This window comes from Capra hircus, chromosome 16, assembly GCF_001704415.2.
Source record: "Capra hircus breed San Clemente chromosome 16, ASM170441v1, whole genome shotgun sequence".
Lineage (NCBI taxonomy): Eukaryota > Metazoa > Chordata > Mammalia > Artiodactyla > Bovidae > Capra > Capra hircus.
The window spans coordinates 78,697,930-78,717,070 of record NC_030823.1 but is presented as its reverse complement, the minus strand read 5'-3'; the positions used below and the strand labels follow the sequence as shown (position 1 = coordinate 78,717,070).

Genomic DNA, 19,141 nt, shown 5'->3' with positions numbered 1-19,141 from the left:
CCAATGGCTGCTCTGAAGTCTTTGTTAAGAAACAAAGATCTTGTTTTCATGTAAACGAGCGTAAGTGCACAGCTTGCCCATGGGCAGTCTGTCTCAGGGCTGCACGCAGGATCCCGTCAGTTTCTGTTTGGTCACTCCTGCCTGCAGTTGTGACTGTGGGCAGTCGGGCACTGGCTCCCTGGAGAGAGAGCGCTCGCGCTGCCAGGTGAGGTCGCAGAGCGCTCCCTAGGGGGTCTGGGCGACCCGGGAAGACGGTCGCCTGGCGTCGGCCGCGGCCCCTTGGGGCCCCCTGCCTGGGGCTGCGGCGGTGTAAGTGGCCTCCGTGTCGTCTCGTGTGTGTGGGTGTGGAGACCTGGGGGCGCTCAGGAGGCGTCAGAGCACACTCGTGTGTGTCGATACGTGTGCCTTAGTTGATTAAATGGAATTTTTTTGTATCTCAAATAAAATTTTTTTTTCCTTTTTCCTGAAACATAACTCCTTAGGCAGAAGATGTCAGATTGAAAGCATAATCACTGTTGTAAGATTTAAGCGCTCAGAATTAAGAAAACAGACCAACCACAGACAAATTCTGAGCAAGAGGATTCTCTGGGCGAGCCCTCCTCAAGGCTCTGCCTCTGCCAGGGCGGTGCTGGGCACGTGCGCTGACTGTTCCCTTTCTGCTGTGTCCTTCCTGCCTTCAGGACCCCTCACAGGTCCCAGGGCGGCGCTCTGTGTCTGTGTGTGTGTCTGTGTCTGTGTGTGTGTGTCTCGTGTGTGTGTCTGTGTGTGTGTCTGTGTGTGTGTCTCGTGTGTGTGTCTGTGTGTGTCTGGTGTGTGTCTGTGTGTGTGTCTCGTGTGTGTGTCTGTGTGTGTGTGTCTGTCTCTGTGTGTGTGTCTGTGTGTGTGTCTCTGTGTGTGTGTGTCTGTGTCTCTGTGTGTCTGTGTGTGTCTGTGTGTGTGTGTGTCTGTCTCTGTGTGTGTGTCTCTGTGTCTGTCTGTGTGTATGTCTGTGTCTGTGTGTGTGTCTGTGTGTGTGTGTGTCTCTGTGTGTCTGTGTGTGTGTCTCTGTGTGTCTGTGTGTGTGTGTCTCTGTGTGTGTCTGTGTGTCTGTGTGTGTCTGTGTGTGTCTCTGTGTGTCTGTGTGTCTGTGTGTCTGTCTCTGTCTGTGTGTCTCTGTGTGTGTCTGTGTCTCTGTGTGTCTGTGTGTCTCTGTGTGTGTCTGTGTCTCTGTGTCTCTGTGTGTGTCTGTGTGTGTCTGTGTCTGTCTCTGTGTGTGTGTGTCTGTGTGTCTCGTGTGTGTGTGTGTGTGTCTGTGTGTGTATCTGTGTGTGTGTGTGTGTGTCTGTGTGTCTGTGTGTCTGTGTCTGTGCGCGCGCGCTGACTGTTCCCTTTCTGCTGTGTCCTTCCTGGCTTCAGGACCCCTCACAGGTCCCAGGGCCGTGTTGTCTGTGTGCTGACCGTTCCCTTTCTGCTGTGTCCTTCTTGATTTTAGGACCCCTCACAGGTCCCAGGCCGACTCCACGGCAGAGAGAGCCGACGGCATCGCCTGCAGCAGCCCGCTCTGTGTGATCACGAACCGCCCCCCGCCCAGCACTGTCCGCGGGGCTCCAGCTGCCGCGCCGCTCTGCGCCCCTGGCCCTGAGCCCTCTGCGGAAGCCGGGCAGAGGAGGAGGTGTGTGGCCCCTGCCCCCTGTGGGCTCTGCTGAGGCAGGAGGTAGGAGGTGCGGGGCGGGTGGCGACAGTGAGTCCCCAGCTCAGAGGCTTCTTGGAAGCAGAGCTTTCTGTTATGGCTTGGGTTTGTACTCTGTCTCTCAGAGACTTTCGGTGGAGATTTTAATTACTTCTGATTATTTAACGTACGCGCTTCTTCCGTTACGGATACAGGCGTGTCTTCCGTCTCCTTGTCTCATGGGAGAGAGGTCCCGCTCAGGCCCTGTCTGCCCTGGCGCTGCAGCCCCTGAGCACAGGGAAGGGTCTCAGTCCCACACTGCATGGCCCGTGCCCACCTCTGGCAGCAAAGGAGGGCAGGGATGTGATAAAAGGCTCCGAGAAGCAGAGCTCGATGTACAGTGGGGATTACTTTGAGAAGCATGTCAGAAAAGGCAGAGGACAGTGCGTGACGAATGGGCGGCGGCCAGTGGCTGGCTGTTCAGTAGACTCACTGGAGGGGTGGAGGGAGCAGCCGAGAGCTGACCGCAGAGACTTTAGGGAGGAGCTGAGAGAACTGACTCCACACTCAGGGCGGAAAGCGAAGAAGAACTAGAGAGCCTCTGATGAAAGTGAAGAGGAGAGTGAACAAGCTGCCTGAAAACGCAACATTCAGAAAACTACGGTCATGGCATCTGGTCCCCTCACTTCATGGCAAATAGATGGGGAAACAATGGAAACAGTGGCAGGCTTTATTTTTCTGGCTCTAAGATCCCTGCAGATGGTCACTGAAGCCTTGAGATTAAAAGATGCTTGCTCCTTGGAAGAAAAGTGATGATAGACGTAGATAGCATGTTAAAAAGCTGAGACATGACTTTGCCAACAAAGGTGTCTCTAGTCAAAGCTATGGTTTTTCCAGTGGTCATGTATGGATGTGAGAGGTGGACTATAGAGAAAGCTGAGCACCGAAGAATTGATGCTTTTGACCTGTGGTGTTGGAGAAGACTCTTGAGAGTCCCTTGGACTGCAAGGAGATCCAACCAGTCCATCCTAAAGGAGATTTGTCCTGAATATTCATTGGAAGGACTGATGCTGAAGCTGAAACTCCAACACTTTGGCCACCTGATGCAAAGAACTGACTCATTTGAAAAGATCCTGATGCTGGGAAAGATTGAAGGCGGGAGGAGAAGGGGACGACAGAGGATGAGATGGTTGGATGGCATCACCGACTCAATGAACATGGGTGTGAGTAAGCTCTGGGAGTTGGTGAAGGACAGGGAAGCCTGGCGTGCTGCAGTCCGTGGGGTCGCAGAGTCAGACGCTGCGACTGAGCGACTGAACTGAACTAAGCCTGAGAGACCTTGGAGCATCGACCGAAATGGACAGGCCATTTTCTCCCACTTGAAGAAGTGGTGAAAAATAGAATGCATTCCATTTGGGAATTGCAGACTGAAGCCATAATTATCCCTTTTTTAAGGCTATAAAAAGAAGTGAAATCTTAGCGAAATTTAGGTTCCAGTTTGGCTTCATTTTATTTTGGATATCCGGAAGAAGGAGTGTTGCTTTTGTGAACCTGCGTGCACGTGTCGCCTGTCCGAGCACCTTGTCGTCTCAGACAGTGAGCCGCACGCTCTCGGTGCTGGTGCTCTGAAAAGAGAGCTCAGAGGCCTGCCTTCTGGGGCGAGGCGGAGGGAGAGAGAAGCTGGGACGAGGCGGAGGGAGAGGAGGGAGAGGCTGGGGTGAGGTGGAGGGAGAGAGAGGCTGGGATGGGGCGGGGCGGAGGGAGAGAGAGGCTGGGAGCGCTTTTCTTCTTCGCTCCCTCCCTTTCTCTTCCCATTTCTTTACACAAAACTGGAGGAGGCTCTGTCTTCTGGGCCGACAGAGCGCAGAGCCAACAGAAACTTAATAGATCGAATCTTCAGCATTTAATGTTCGTGTGTCTCATAGTTCAAATGGAACTTAGATACCGTTAGTTTCATCCAGAAACTAAATGCAAAAGTAATCTTTCATTTGCTGAAAAAAAAAACTCCCTTTGAAAACTGCTCCTGAGTGGAGACAAGTGAAATGGGTTAAATCCACCGTCGGGACCGCGGGCCCTGAAGGACGGCTGAGCCAGGGGCTGCAGGCTGCCCCGTTCCTGCTTGGGAGCCGCAGGGAGAGCAGGGGACACGGCGGCCGTCTGCTGGGAGTTTGTAGCCTCTGAGCGGTAACCTGCTGCGGACCGTGGGCTTGCTACAGAAGGTCCGTGCAGGCCGCAGTGTTTACAGAGCGGCAGCCTGGCACCCCGCGCAGCATGCGATGCAGCGCATTTTCTCAAGGAGCAGCGCGTGTGAGAGGATGCAGCCGAGGTGTCTCACACATACTCTGAGTTCTTACGACAGGCCTTGCAGAGGACTCCTGGGGGGCTCAGAGAAAGTCAGGCCAGGAGTGCGAGGCCCGCCCTGTTGGGAGCTGCGCACTCCAGGCAGCGCGTGCAGGCCCTGCAGAGGGGCCGTGTGCGAGGCGCTCCGTGCTCCAGAGACCCTGGAGGAGACTGACGTGTGGAGGGTCCAGGCTGAGGCCCCAGGGCAGGCCCGGGCTGCGAGGGGAGGGCGGCCACAGCCAGGAGTAGTGTGGGCTTGCTCTCAGAGCCGTCGTCGGCCTCAGGAAGAGTGTTCTGAACACCTTGCAGAGATGCGCGGTGGTCGCCAGGTGGGATCACCAGTCCACGTTAGAGCCTTCATCGCCTCGAGAGGAACCCAGCCCCTCGCTCTCGGCCCGGGTCCCTGCTCTCCGAACTCCCTGCTCCTGCCCTCTGCCTCTCTGGAGCCCCCCACCTGGAGCTTCACTCCCTGCTCCTGCCCTCTGTCTCTCTGGAGCTCCCCACCTGGAGCATCGCCCCCCAGCTTCTTTCCCCGGCCTGGTGTCTCCAAGGCTCCCCGTGCTGTGGCGTGCGTCGGGACTTTCTTCTTCCGGGGGGTGAGCCCTGCCCCATTGCGTGGCTGTTCTGCGTCTTGTTTGACATTCGTAAGTTGCTGGGCATGTGGATTGGTCCTGCCTCTTGGCTGTTTATAAACATTCAGGTACAAGCTTCTGTGTAGGTATATATTTTCATTTCTCTTGGGTGTATACCTCAGCGTAGAATTTCTTAGTCGTCTGTCCATGGAAGATTTTAGCCAAAAAAGAAATAATAATAACTTGGTCTGACTTACATTTCTTAAAACTCTGTCTTTTGAGCTCTGGTCTAGCATTGCGTGTTGAGTGGACAGGGAGGAGCAATGGGGGAGGGGACGAGGCGACCCGTCGGGGCCCTCTGCAGACGGGAGCAGGGGGCACGGAGGGGGCCGTGGTCGTGGCGGGAGAGGACGAGGAGCCCCCTCGGGGCAGCTCCCCAGCGTGCTAGGTGGGCCCACAAGGACCCTGTTCCCCGGTCAGCGTAGCAGAGTGCACCTGAGCGGGGAAAAAGGAAAGGAGGCTCCCAGGGGGCAGACGTGAGGAGACCCCAAAAGCCAGAGTGGTCTGCGTGGCCGGGGGCAGCCTGAGGCCTGGGGGCTGGGGGCGTGGATTTGGCACCCAGTGTGGACGCAGGATGCCAGGCTGTGGGCCTGAGTGGGCTCAGACCATTCACCGGGAGCCCGTCTGGGCTGCCTGGGTCCTGGCCCCTGCTCCAGAACAGCGTCAGGGGCCTGGGCAGGGATGGAAAACGCTTTTTAATTTTTTCTCACAATTTTAAAGAATACGTACGTGTGTTATTTTCTTCTTCAGGCTCTTTTCCGTTTCACGTTATTACAAGATGCTGAGTGTAGCTTGCTGTGCTTACAGTAGTCTTTGTCGTCAGAAAAATCTCCTTTGGGCTATTCTTACTACGCATGCAGTTTGGAAATCGCAAGCCAAGAATCTTAACATAGAAACCAAGTGTGCACTCTGGACGTCTGGGGGCCAGGATGGCACAGACACGTTCGAAACTACCTCGAAAAGAAGCACGTGTGCAGCCTGGGGTCTGAGGCATTTCCATGCCGCTGTCCCCTCCAGAGACCCCCTCGCAGGGAACGCTGCGAGCGCTGGGGCAGGCATGTCCTGTGAGGGCGCGCGCAGCGCGGGGTCCGGGTCTGCGAGCTCCGGCAGAAACTGCAGGCTGTGCTTCGACGGGTCACGTCAGCACAGTCAGCCCACAGGATTTTACTGGAGCCACACGGGAGGAGTGTGACCTGGAGGACCGTCTCAGGAAGCCCCGAGGATGGCTCTCCCGTTGGAGGTCCTGGCTCAGCAGTGCCGTGAGGTTTGGGACACAGGCCGTGTGCCCGTCCACGGCGCCTCACTGGCGGTCGGCACGACCCGGGTCTGCTCACCCTCATGGCTCCGTCCGGGAGGAGGGCTCTCTCTGAGGGGCTGCCTTGTCAGGGCTGCTGCCGCCGCTGCGTGTGGTTGAGCAGGCATTTCTGCTGGCAGAGGCTTGGCCTGTGTGAAAGGCAGACACGCTGCATAGTAGAGGGAGGGGGCCAGAGAACAGAGGCAGTTGTTTTAGGTCTGAGTCATTCTTGTCTTGCCATAAAGTGTGAATTTTATTCTTGGTGAGGGTAACTGGAAGTGAGTGGTGGTACTCAAGGCAGGTCTTTAGGCAGAGCAGTCAGGTGAGGGTCGGGGGCGCTTCTTGGGACAGGAGGGTCTGCTGCACGCTCGCGTGTCCAGTAGTGCTGCTTGAGCATGTGGCAGCCTCCCGGCGAGGCTGTCGTGCGCCTGGCGGAGGTGTCGGAAGCCGCTGTCCCAGGAGAGCTGGCCCATGAGTCCCTGAGGAGGCCAGCAGGCCGCCCAGAGGCTACGGGTCCGAGGTCGGGCGTGTGGACGGGCCGGCCGCACAGTGCGGGTCGGAGGCGCAGGGCAGCTGCCCAGGGAGGTGCCGGGCTCGAGTTTTGGGGGTTGGTCATGGGCGGTGGGCGCTGATGTAGAGGGGACACGAGACACGCAAGGAACAGGTCACTGCCTGACGCTGGGGGAGGCAAGGCCACGCGGCATTTGCCCAGGCGTCTTCTGTGGAGCGGGTCTAGATGAAGCTGTATTCTGTGGCTAAGTGAGCTTGTTGACCTGCGGTCAGACGGTGACCAGGCTCCCTCTCCAGCCTCAGGGCAGGGAGGGCGAGCACCTGCAGCCTTCCCCACTCTCCGCGTCCACGGAATCCTTGTGATTTTCACAGGAGCCCCAGTGGTCTCCCGCTGGGATAATTGGGAGACTGCGGTGTCCGAGGGGTGGGCAGGAGCTGGCGGCGCCGCGCGTCTGTGCCGAGAAGCCCGAGCTGCTGCTCTCAAGGCTGCGGGCTGCGCTATGTGCAGCTGGGGAGCAACTGGACCAAACGAAACACGCCGTCCAAGCCTTTACAGAGTCAGAGCCATTCAGTGTCTCCTTCCGACAAACACAGGCTGAAAGAGAAACAAATCCCATGTTTTGCAAACAACTGAATTTTCCTTCTGAGGAAAAATGCTGGGTGCTCACTCTCGCCTGACGCGCAGCTTCCTCTGAAGTCAGGTCCTCGCAGTGGCACTCTGGCTCCTGCTGGGAACTGGAGGCCTGGGGCCCATGTTTTTGGGCCCCGTTGGAGACAGTGTCGGGTCAACGGGCCTTCAGACCAGTCACAGCGGGACCCAACCAGGGGGAGTGTCGTCTCGGGAAGCATCTCCTCTGCAGCGTCACCGCAGCGTGCGAGCTGGGGTTGGGTCTCCGTGCCCGGCGCACCGGCTCCCCACCTCTGAGCAGCCCCCCTGGCTCGGTGGGTGCAGCTGCAGCCGTCCCCTGCGGGGCCCTGCGCTCAGCCTGAGCTGCAGACAGGGCCCTGGGCGCCAGCGCGGGGGCTGGCCCAGGACACGGCTGCGACGCCGTGTGGTGACCACATGGGAAAGGCCAGCACCGGGCTCTTCTCAGGGATGAGGGATAACTTATTTTTTGCTGTATTTTCCAGAGTTGTAGAGGGATGAAGTGTTACTACTGTAATGGCGGTGGAGGGCCGGCGAACCCTGTGGACAGGTCTCTGTGAGGATGTGTCTTTGAAGAGGCCGCAGTCCTTGAGGAGCAGCCTTAATAGTTAAGTGGTTCCAGACACCATATGCAGGAGTCTAGGTAATTTATGATTCTGTTGCATAAGTTCAGGGCAGGACCTCTGGAAGTTTATTACCTTTGAGAAGGGCACAATCTTGGATTTACAAAGTTTCTTTTTTTTCCCCTGAAAAGCACCCCTGTGCCTGGCACGCTCCTGTTCCCCAGTGGAAAGGAAGGGGGATTATGGCCCCAGGTTGCAGGTGGAAATGTTGAGGCCCGAGAGCATTGAGGCGGGCGGTGGGGGCCATGTCTCAAGCCTCTTTTCCTCCCCGTTGAACTTCCTAACCATTTCTTATTTTGGATTTAAAAAAAAAAAAAGAAGGTTCCGTACCGGGGCCAGTCCATCTCTACCTGTGACGGGAGCACAGCCGTCTCCACCTCATGGCCCTCCAGGCCTGCACACCGTTCTGGGGCTGCTCCTAGGCCTGAAGGCCCCCGGGGCTGTGGGACTGTGCAGGGTTGCTGGACCAGAGGCGCGGTGGGGAGAGCGTGTGGCCGGAGCAGCTGCCGCGCATCCCCGCAGCCTCAGGTTTTCCTTAGCAACCCTGTAAACACCCTGCTCTAATATTAGAGCGCCTGCCTGGGATCCTCTTGGTCGGCGTCTCCTCCAGCTCCGCCCCCCCACAGTCCCCAGCCCTGAATTTTACATTCTTTCTTTTTCTTGGCGCACTTTTTTTTCTTATAGAAATAACCAAAATGGTTTCTTTCTGCATGAACTGAAATTATTTGTCTTTCCCAAATAGCTCCCGTGCACTTGCTTTGCGTGATCTGTTTACAGCCGAGTCATGCACACCACATGGGTCGACCTTCCTGAATTCCTCGGGGTCTTAGTAAGCTGCGCAGTTACTCCGCTGAGAGAAGCTGTCAGCAGATTAATTTGGCCGCGTTTTTGGAATGTGAGAGATTTAAACTCTGAGTCATGGTTTTTTAAAGCTGTTTGACTCATCTCAGTCTCCATGCTGAAGACGAGGCAGTGGTCAGCTCGGGGAGGTACTCTGGAAGGGGGTTCCCAGCTCCTCCAGCCTCTGAGCTTTACTCTGAAATGAGTGTTTCCTTTGCCTGCGAGGCTGGATAGCGGTTGGTCCATGCCCGCCTCTGGCCGCACTGCGGGTTGCTGGGTTGCTTGTGTGGCGAGTTGCCACGTTGACTCACCGGCGGTTAAAGACTACACCTGCGTGACCCGCTTCCTCCGTGTCAGGAGGCCGACTGCACCGTTTGGTCACCAAGCACACGCCTTGCCGTGCAGTGTCGAGTGTCACTGGTTCTGGGGGCGCCTCTCGTGTGTCCCGAGCTCCATCAGCCACCTTGTCCTTGCTGCCGTGGCCCCTGCACCTGCCCGAGTGTGGTCCCGGTCACTCGGGCACCTCCGCCCGGCCACGTGCCGCACAGGCACAGGGTGCCCGGGTCCACAGGCGCCTCCCAGTGACCGTGGAGGGATGTCTGCAGCTGAAGGGGAGCACGCGTGGCAGCCCCGCCCTTCCCCCCCAGGGTGAAGCAGGGGTCCTGCCGCTGTCGCCAGCTCACATCCGATGCCGCAGGGGGAGACGCAGCCGGTCTGGGTTTAACAGTGCAAGTGGGAAGGAGCTGCTAGCGTGCGTAGGGTCTCTTTTGGAGGTGATTCCAGTGTTTTAAACTTGATTATGGTGATGATCGCGTAACTTAATGTACGGAAAGCTGTTGAGGGGTGCGCTTCAGTGGAGGTGTGATGCGTCCTGGCTCCGGGAAGCTGTCTAAACATAGCACAGGGTGTCCAGCCCCCCAGCAGCTGCGGAAAAGCAGGCCTGGGCAGTGCCTGCCGAGGGCTGCCGCAGTGAGCCCGGGGGCCTGGGAGGGAACGGCTGTTTTCTGTTATTGAACGCGGCTCCTGAGACACACACTCATCGGGTCCAGAGACAGTGGCGCTTGTGGCGTGGTTGCTCAGCACCACTTAGTTCAGGAGCCGAGCTCCCAGAGCGCCCCCTCCCCACGGGACGTGCGCGTCCGGAAGGGCCCGGGGCTGCTGCCCCTGCTCCCAGCCGCGCAGTGCCAGCGCCGGGCCCATATCAGCCCTGAGTTCACAGCTAATCTCCTCCTGATAAGGGGCTGCTTTTTTCAGAGCTGTGAGTGCGAGGTGGGAGGGGCCGGAATGCTGGGCCTTCACTCAAGCCGTGCCCACCCCATACCAGGTGATTTTCCCATGTTAGGGAAATGGTCGCTTGCAACAACCTCACGAAACGAGCTCTGGTGTTTACTACGGGAGGGCTGCAGAGGGGCGGCCACCTGTCTGTTGAAGAGCAGGCTCCGGGAACGCCACTGCAGGGCCCAGGTGTGTGGCGGTGTGTCTGGGTGCCCGACCTCTCCCCTCCGTGACTTGACCTGGCAGTGGAGTCCTTGCCGCCCCTGGATTTACAGAAATGGGAGGTGCGGGAAGTGGATCTTGCTGTTCCAGGTTTGTGGGCGGCTGGCGTGCTACCCCGGGCCCCCGTGAGCGCGGGGCCTGAGTGCGGGAGCGGCGGGTGAGTGTGCTGGAGACCCTGACGGCCGGGGCCTTTTCCGCCGTCCGCCCTCCGCTCCGGTTCCTCTGGAGGCGGGCGGGCGTGCTCGCTGCTCGGGTGCTGTGGTTGGGGCTGGAAGTGGTGAGGGCTGGAAGTGGTGAGGGCCGGGTGCAGTGCGGCCAGAGCCCGTGTGCACCTCTGCTGGCGTCTCCCCTGTCCCAGGGTGTGTGAACCTGTGTGCTGACGCCGGGCCTGGTCAGGGTGGCAGGGGGCAGCTGGGCGTTTGGGGAAGTAGAAGCGTGCGTGTCCTGCTGAGATGAGCCTCAGCGGCGGCGTGCTCGCGGTGGACAGTGGCGCTCAGGTGCTGGATGTGTTGCTTCATCTTAAGCGTCACATAGTGTATATTTTGGAGAAGGCAGAGGCACCCACTCCAGTACTCCTGCCTGGAAAATCCCATGGACGGAGGAGCCTGGTAGGCTGCAGTCCATGAGGTCGCAAAGAGTCGGACACGACTGAGCGACTTCACTTTGACTTTTCACTTTCACGCATTGGAGAAGGAAATGGCAACCCACTCCAGTGTTCTTGCCTAGAGAATCCCAGGGACGGGGGAGCCTGGTGGGCTGCCGTTTATGGGGTCGCACAGAGTCGGACACAACTGAGGTGACTTAGCAGCAGCAGCAGCATATATTTTAAGTAAATAAAACAGGTCAGATACTTACCTCAGAGAGACAAGCTGGTGTGGGTGTGTGAAGGTGTAAGGCACCGCTCGAGTTGGCCTTTGAACAGGAAGTCACAGTGAAGAGGCTGATGCACTGAGCTCCGGGTGGAAGCTAGTCGCCTGCTACAACCTGGACAATCAGACTGTTTGGCAGTGAATGTTTCCCCGTGTGTGTGAGTCGTGCCCTCGTGGTCTTGGGTGCGCAGAGGACCAGGTTCCAGACAGAACTCGGAAGGTACCAGGTCAGGCCGTGCAGGAGGCTCTGCTGCTGGGTCGTCGGTTTGGCCCACGGAGTCGCTGCCCGTGGGACCTTCTGGACTCGGCCTCCGGGAGCCAGACCCTTCCCTCCCTGCTCCTCCCGTCCCCCTGCCCCGTGTGTCTCTGGTGGTCGCCCGACTTTACGTTGCAGGTAGCAAGCCCAGACGTCCCCGTGTGTGTCTGACGTCCACGCTGACCCTTTGTTCTGGGATGGCCACTGTCCCCTTCTCTGCTGAACCAAGTTCTGTTCTTCCTGGGAGAGTTCCTGACAGCAACCCCGCTGCTGGCTCTGTCCCCCAGGCCCGGCTGAGGTCAGGGTCCGCTCCCCGTGCGCCTCTGTGGCCCAGTGCTCAGGCTGGTCCGGCCGCGGGAGCTCCCTGGGGGCTGGTCCTGCCGCAATCTCCGCACAGCACGCGGGTGGTGGTGGCGGGGGGGCCGGCGCGCTGCTGTGCAGTGACCCCCGTGTCCAGCGGGGGGCAGCAGAGGCACGTGTGGTGACCGTGGTGACTTGGGAAGGCAGCCCCCGGGACCTTGCTGCTCTGTGTTTGGGTCCTTCCTTCCCGGGGGTGTCCAGGCGGGTGGACTCTTCTCCTGGTAAGAGCGGCAGGCACAGGGGAGGGCTCCCGGGCCCTGCACCTCGAGGTTGCCTTTTAACTTAGCTCCGGTCCGCTTGGAGACCAGAGGTGGCCGTCCCGTCAGCCACACACTCACTGCTGTGCCGGGAGCCGTGGGTTTAAAATGAGAGCCCTGCCTGCTTCATGCCCCGAGACCAGGGATGCCAGGTGCCCGCCTCGGAGGCCGTGAGGGAGCAGACTGTCGGGGCGGGGGGTGTATTAGGCGCTCGGAGAAGAAGGCGGGTTGTGTAGGGTGGGTGGTCCCACACATGACCTACCTAGAGAAGGTCATGAAGTGAGGGGACCCAAGCTGCCTTCAGGCGTGGAAGGCCTGGACAGGTCGAGGGGGTTGATGTTTGTGAACACTTACTATGTACCAGTTCCCCCAGACACATTCAGCCTTCTAACTGTGAGCTGAGTAGTACTTTTCCTTAGTACATATAAGAAAGTGGAGGTGGACTGCGATCCTGCCCACAGTCATAGAGCTGGTATGTGGCAAAGCCAGGGCTCAGAGCCAGGCCTCTGGGACGTCACTGCCCCCTGCTCTGACCCTGCGGGGCAGCGTCCGAGGCACCAGTCTCCACTGGGCCCTGGGCGCCGTGAGCTGGCAGTGTGGGCGCAGGCCTAGGGCTCTGGACGTTCTGATTTTGAAGGACATGAGTATGTGGCCTGGGAGAAACCGTCCTGAGAACAGAGACTGGAAGCTCTCTGTCCCGTCTGAGGCCAAAGGGCTCGCAGGGCTCCTGGAAGCCGCCTGCGATGTCTTCGGCAGGCGCACGGCGCCCACGGGGGTGCCCCAGAGCCTGGGGGACACCTCTTTCTGAAGAGCTGGGGCTGGCTGCCGGAGTCACCTGGGCGAGCCGCTGCCTCTGGCTCTTCCTCAGACGCTTTTCCTCAGGCTCCCTGTTCACGCTGGGCAGTAGAGCAGCCTCACTTTTATTTTGTTTCCTCTGAAGAAACCCTAGTCTTCCGACCTTAAAATAGGGGGAGTAGAGCGTGACTCATGGCTCCCGTGTGCTTTTGCTGACCTGTGATAGTGTAGTGACAGCTTGGGGACCGGGGGGGATCTCGGCTCCTCCCTGAAGAAGCACGTGGAGGAGGGGCGCCCCGAGCACGCTGGGGATGGCAGGGCTGCCTCCTCATGTGCCTGGGTCAAGGTGCCTGCCCAGGGGCGCGTCGCCACCGTCTGGCCTGGAGCCCCCGTGCCAGCCGCCCGTCACCCACTCCCCGTGCCACTCTCGAGGCGGGGCTGACGCACCTTGTCCTCACGCCGCCTCTTCCCTCTGAGACCTGCTGCCAGGGGCTCTGCCCTGCCGCTTCCCCGCCGACCCCGCGCCTACGCCGCCGACTCTGGCTGTGCCCCCGGAGCCTGTGTCTTCCGTCCCCCGCGTCCTCTCGCTCCTCTGGCTCCTGCAGCCCTCCTGCCCCTGCCGGCTGCTCCTCTTCTCCTCTGGGACCGCCCCCCGCCACCAGCTGCTCAGGCCCCTCTGCGTCCTCCGGGCTTTTCTCTTGGGACCTTCCTGACACCATGGAGTCTGACTGCCGGGGGCTGCCCAGGACTCTCGCTGGGTGTGTGTGTGTGTGTGTGTGTGTGTGTGTGTGTGTGTGTGTGTGTGTGTGTGTGTGTGTGTGTGTGTGTGTGTGTGTGTGTGTGTGTGTGTGTGTGTGTGTGTGTGTGTGTGTGTGTGTGTGTGTGTGTGTGTGTCTGTGTGTGTGTGTGTCTGTGTGTGTCTGTGTGTGTCTGTGTGTCTGTGTGTCTGTGTGTGTGTGTGTCTGTGTGTCTGTGTGTGTCTGTGTGTGTCTGTGTGCATGTGTGTGTCTGTGTGTGCATGTGTGCGTGTCTCTGTGTGTGTGTGTGTGTGTGTGTGTAATTTTACTTGTCTTGGCCTGCGCTGCGTCTGCGTGGCTGCGTCCAGCCCTCTCTCTAGCTGCAGAGGGCTCTAGGGGATCGGGGCTCAGCGCCTGTGGCTCCCAGGCTTCGTTGCTCCTCGGCGTGCGCGATCTTCTGGGTCAGGGATCAAGCCCGTGCCTCTACCTTGGCAGGCGGGTTCTTTCCCCCTGAGCCACCAGGGAAACCCTCGCCGTTGTTTTCCTGGCCATTCGTTTTCTTTCCCTCTATTTTGTCTCCATCTGTTCAGGGTGATGCTGGAGGTATGCACTGCCTTGCGTTCTCAATTTCTCTTCAGAACGAGGGTGTAAGCAAATGAACCAAACCACTCCCTTCCCTCTGACTCTGAAAGGCAAGAAAGAGTGGGCAAAGTCTGTTTGCTCTTATATATTTTTGTCCTTGTTAGAGGCCTTGAATAGATGTCACTCTGCTGAGGAACATGAAAATCAAAGACTTCTTTTCTTCTTCCTAGAAGTGACCAAGCCTCCTCGAGTCCTATCTGCCCTTCCCCTTGAGAACACATCAGAGCACCATCCCTCTCCACCTGCATGGCCCTTGGGAACCCTGCCCTCCCCCCCCTTGGGAACTGAGAAACATCAGTAACCTCACATACGTAGATGACGCCGCCCTTATGGCAGAAAGTGAAGACGAACTAAAAAGCCTCTTGATGAAAGTGAAAGAGGAGAGTGAACAAGTTGGCTTAACTCAGCATTCAAAAAACTAAGATCATGTCATCCGGTCCCATCACTTCATGGCAAATAGATGGGAAACAGTGGAAACAGTGACAGACTTTATTTTTCTGGGATCCAGAATCACTGCAGATGGTGACTGCAGCCATGAAATTAAAAGACGCTTGCTCCTTGGAAGAAAAGTTATGACCACCTGCTGCTGCTGCTGCTAAGTTGCTTCAGTCGTGTCCGACTCTGTGTGACCCCATAGACAGCAGCCCACCAGGCTCCCCTGTCCTCTCCAGGCAAGAACACTGGAGTGGGTTGCCATTTCCTTCTCCAGTGCAGGAAAGTGAAAAGTCAAAGTGAAGTTGCTCAGTCATGTCCAACTCTTCGTGACCCCATGGACTGTAGCCTACCAGGCTCCTCCATCCATGGGATTTCCCAGGCAAGAGTACTGGAGTGGAGTGCCATTGCCTTCTCCGTATGACTAACCTAGACAGCATATTGAAAGCAGAGACATTACTTTGCTAAAAAAGGTCCATCTAGTCAAAGCTATGGTTTTTCCAGTGGTCATGTATGGATGTGAGAGGTGGACTATAAAGAAACCTGAGCACCGAAGAATTGATGCTTTTGAACTGTGGTGTTGGAGAAGACTCTTGCGAGTCCCTTGGACTGCAAGGAGATCCAACCAGTCCATCCTAAAGGAAATGATGCTAAAGCTGAAACTCTAATACTTTGGCCACCTGATGGGAAGAGCTGACTCATTGGAAAAGACCCTGATGCTGGGAAAGATCGAAGGCTGGAGGAGAAGGGGACGACAGAGGATGAGATGGCTGGATGGCATCACCGACTCAGTGGCCATGAGTTTGAGCAGGCTCTGGGAGTTGGTGATGGACAGGGAGGCCTGGCATGTGGCAGTCTGTGGGGCTGCAGAGTCGGCCACGACTGAGCGACTGAACTGGAGAGGCATGCACAGTCTCGCCATCCCGCAGTACCTCTGCTGACGTCTGTACGTTTCACTCACTTGGAGATGAAGCTGTGCCGTGCTTCATTTTCAAAATACTCTTGTCACATATTTAAAACATCCAGCATATCAGCTTTATCCCTCTCAAGTCCTGTGTCTTGCCTACTGGCTTCAGTTTTTAAAGTAAGTTGCTAAAATCTCGTTCACACCGCTGTGGCCCCTCAGTCTTGTCTCCCTGGCCCCTCCCTCGAGGGGCCACTGCTGTGAGTTTGGCCGTCACCATTCTCAGATCTTGTCAGTCGTCACCTCACGCGTGTGCACACGCCATCCTTCTACAAGGGCCCACTGTGTGTGTGAATTGCGGTGCTCTCTGCGCAGCAGTCTGGACCCTGCTGCTCTCATTTAGCGGGTCTGTCTGTCCGTTTTCATTGCTCGCCGAGGCCGCGGTGTGAGCGCAGCGCAGTTGGGTCAGGTGCATTTGCTACTGATGGGCATCCAGGGCGCTTGCCTGGTGCCCTTCGGCGCTGCAGCTGCGCTGCGCACGCTCGCTCCTGGCCCCTTGTGCGCATGCAGCGCTCTGTCCAGGGCGTTTGTTCCCAAGGAGGCCCGCTGTCAGGAGCCGGGTGTGGCTTCTGGAGAGGCCACCCTGCTTGCTCCTGGTCTCACCCGCCGCGGTGAGCGTGCAGTTCTCTGCAGCCCACGGTGCGCTTGATGATATCGGTGGGTTTGTAAAAACAAAGGAAGATGAAGTGGCTTCTCTTTGTGTTAATTTGCATTTCATGATTACTAGTGAAAGTGGACATCTCTTTTGTTTATAAGGCTTTCGGGGTTTCCTCTTTTGTAAATTCCTTTATTATATGCTTTATTATTTTCCTGTTGGAATTTGGCCCTTTTTTAAAACCTTGGTGCAAGGTCTTCGCATAGTCTAGACACCAGTGTCTGCAGGTCCACGCACACGTGACAGGGTCTAGACGCCAGTGTCTGCAGGTCCACGCACACGTGATAGGGTCTAGACACCAGTATCTGCAGGTCCACGCACACGTGATAGGGTCTAGACGCCAGTGTCTGCAGGTCCACGCACACGTGACAGGGTCTAGACGCCAGTGTCTGCAGGTCCACGCACACGTGACAGCCCAGTTTGTCTCGTAGCGTGTGGATGTTTTGTAACTCAGCATCCTCGCTATTGTTGAAGATCTGAGTTATTTCCAGAAATATTTTGTGTGTTGACTTTCTTGGATTTTCTTTCTTTCTGATTAAAAGAGAAAAAGCTGTGGTGAGGCTGCATTTGACCTGGTCTATCCTGCAGTCAGGGACGGATGTTTGAGAGTGGGCCAGGCCAGCTGGCAGGTGTAGCCTGGGAGTGAAATGGAGCAGCCTTGCCGCCCCCTGGTGCTTGTCTGCCCTTTTTGGCACCCGTGAACTCACTGTAGGGTGGCCTCCGTAAATACAACACTGTCCTGTGGAAGTGGCTTTGGCGTTCAAGGCTGGAGTGATTTTAATGGAACAGGTGCTATAGGCAGATGCTTATCTTGCTTCCTTCCCGGTTTGAAATTAACCATCAGCCCCCTTCTCAGCTCAGAGCAGAGCTCAGAGACAGGGTTCCCCAGCGCTGTTGCAGAAAGCAGCGCCCGTGGGTGGATTCTGGGTGAGAGCCGATCCTCATCACGAGGGCTCACAGCCTTGTGCAGTCCTGGGAGACCCCTTGGTGCCTTCTCTTCAGGCTGCTTCACGTACCTGCAGTTTACTTAGAGAGCCCTGGAGCCTGTGCTGAAAGTAGCGCCAAGGGCATTATGGCCTCTTCCAAATGAATTATCCACTTCCGGGAAAACTAATTAAGGGGAGCTCCTTAATAGACTAGGTGGCATGGATATTATAGCGCCTTTCTTTCTTTTCCAAATCACTGCTGAGCTTCTGACGTGGGATGGAGAGGTCGTGGCCGGAAGCAGCGGCCGGGCCGTCCCTGGCACCTGCCCTGGTGCTGCGTGAAGAGGCGGTGGCAGCCGGGAATGCCCTCGTTGCGTGAGGACCTCGGGCTGAGAGTGCTCAGATGTCTTGTCCGGGGTTTTCTAGCACGGGTGCTGCGGGGCCAGGGTTCGAGCCCCGGCCGTCTGGCTCCACATCTGGTCCTTCCACACTGACCTTGTCGGGAGGTGTTCTAGGCCGTTTATTACTGTGACGACTTTCTTGATGCTCACTGATGATTTTGCACAGCTTTCTAAGATAGAATTGGCGCGTGTGTTGTAAATAAAGGGGCACTGTGAACTTTAGAGGCAGAGAGCAAATTATTTCTTGCAGTCAAATTATTGTAGTAACAAATTATTTTGCTTATTTCCAAGTATTTGAATTCTACTGACCATGTAACTTCAGACAAAGCAAAATATTTCCCGCCTTCCAGGAGACGCAGTAGGCAGGTATGGTAATTAGATGATTTGGCATCGAAATTCCTTCCTCTGTCCTGCGTTGCAGATGCGAGCCTGGCTTTTATCTGGAGGCCAGAGCAGGGGCAGATGTGAAGCTGAGGCTTCTGCTGCGCTGTCGCTGCCGTATCCTGTGGGCTGACGCGTCTGCAGGGCAGAGCTGTGCAGGGCAGATGTGTGAGCGCCCGCAACGCGCTGTGTGGGTTTGCCCCGGCATGGGCGTTGCTGGGACTTCTCTGTAAGGGCCAAGTGATGAATATTTTGGACTTTGCAGGCCATTTTGTTTCAGTCGCAAATACTAAACCCTGCTGCTGCTGTTGGTAAGACCTGGTTTGCAGAATGTGGTGGCCGGGTGTGTCTCCAGGATTGCAGCGCGCTCCCTGGTCTGGGCTTAGAACGTTCAGGACTCAGGCGCTGCTGAAAGCGCAGCGTGTCCCCCGGGAAACCGGGCGTGGAGGAGCTCACTTCTGTGGATCTGGAATCCACATCTGGGCGGACAAAAGTGAATGAGGATGTTCCTTCCCTCCTCAGAAAGTCTTAAGATCAAGTACTTGGGTTTTCTGAGGTTTGCTTTTATAAGTGTTTCCCTTACAACTTAGTACAGATCTCACATACTGACACAGGCTGCAAAGTCATATGCGTGACAGGAATAAAAATAGACCATGATGCAGCACACAGATGACGGAGACGTGCACACAGATGACGGAGACGCGCGCACAGATGACGGAGACACAGCACACAGATGACGGAGACGGAGACGCGCGCACAGATGACGGAGACACAGCACACAGATGACGGAGACGGAGACGCGCGCACAGATGACGGAGACACAGCACACAGATGATGCAGACGCGCACAGATGGGAATCTCGACGTCTGTGTGCCTGTTCTCCGGAGAAATTCAGTCTGTTTTGTTTTCACATGTTGGTCTATTTTCTGATCGTTTCTGAGAAGAACGTATGTGATTTCAAACACTTAAGACACCAAGTGAGGTGAAAGGCCCTCAATTTCCCCCCAGAGCTGTTTTTATCAGCTGCATTTCTCTTGTTCGATGAAAGTCACTGGAGCAGGTGGTGAGATGTGCCGATTGGAAGCCTGCACCTTCACTGTGGCTTCTGTCCAGGCTGCAGAGAAGAGACGACAGTCAAGAGTTGGGTGGCTTAGGGGCGCTCCCGGTGTTTGCAGGCAGAGGTGCGGTGTGAGGAGGCTGCCTGGCACCCAGGCGGATCTCCCGGGGAGGGCTGGTCCTCAGTGTGGCCACTGACTCACTGACTCCGAGGCTGGCCTATGCAAGTTTGGAGGCTCAGGTTTGTCCAGTGCCCCGAGGAGAGTATACTCAGGAAGGAGGTGTTCCCCGTGCGCTGAGAGCGTACAGCAGCTCCAGCTCACTGACCCACGTGGCGGGAAAATCTCTCTCAACATGCAGCCTGGCTGAGGACCTCTGTT

At 57.0% G+C, this 19,141-nt stretch overlaps 1 protein-coding gene across 6 annotated transcripts in view; it reads left to right on the top strand.

Moving 5' to 3' along the window:
- PPP1R12B (protein phosphatase 1 regulatory subunit 12B) overlaps positions 1-19,141 on the top strand; it is a 165,467-nt gene that overhangs the window by 67,201 nt on the left and 79,125 nt on the right. For 4 of the 6 annotated variants that reach the window (XM_018060851.1, XM_018060853.1, XM_018060850.1 and 1 more), the window contains one exon: positions 1,472-1,651. The exons of 1 other annotated variant lie outside the window; for it this stretch is intronic. In XM_018060851.1, coding sequence (XP_017916340.1) covers positions 1,472-1,651 — 180 coding nt within the window. Of the gene's footprint in view, positions 1-680; positions 707-1,471; positions 1,652-19,141 lie in introns of those variants that run through there. One more of the 6 variants, XR_001919345.1, reaches the window with a different exon arrangement.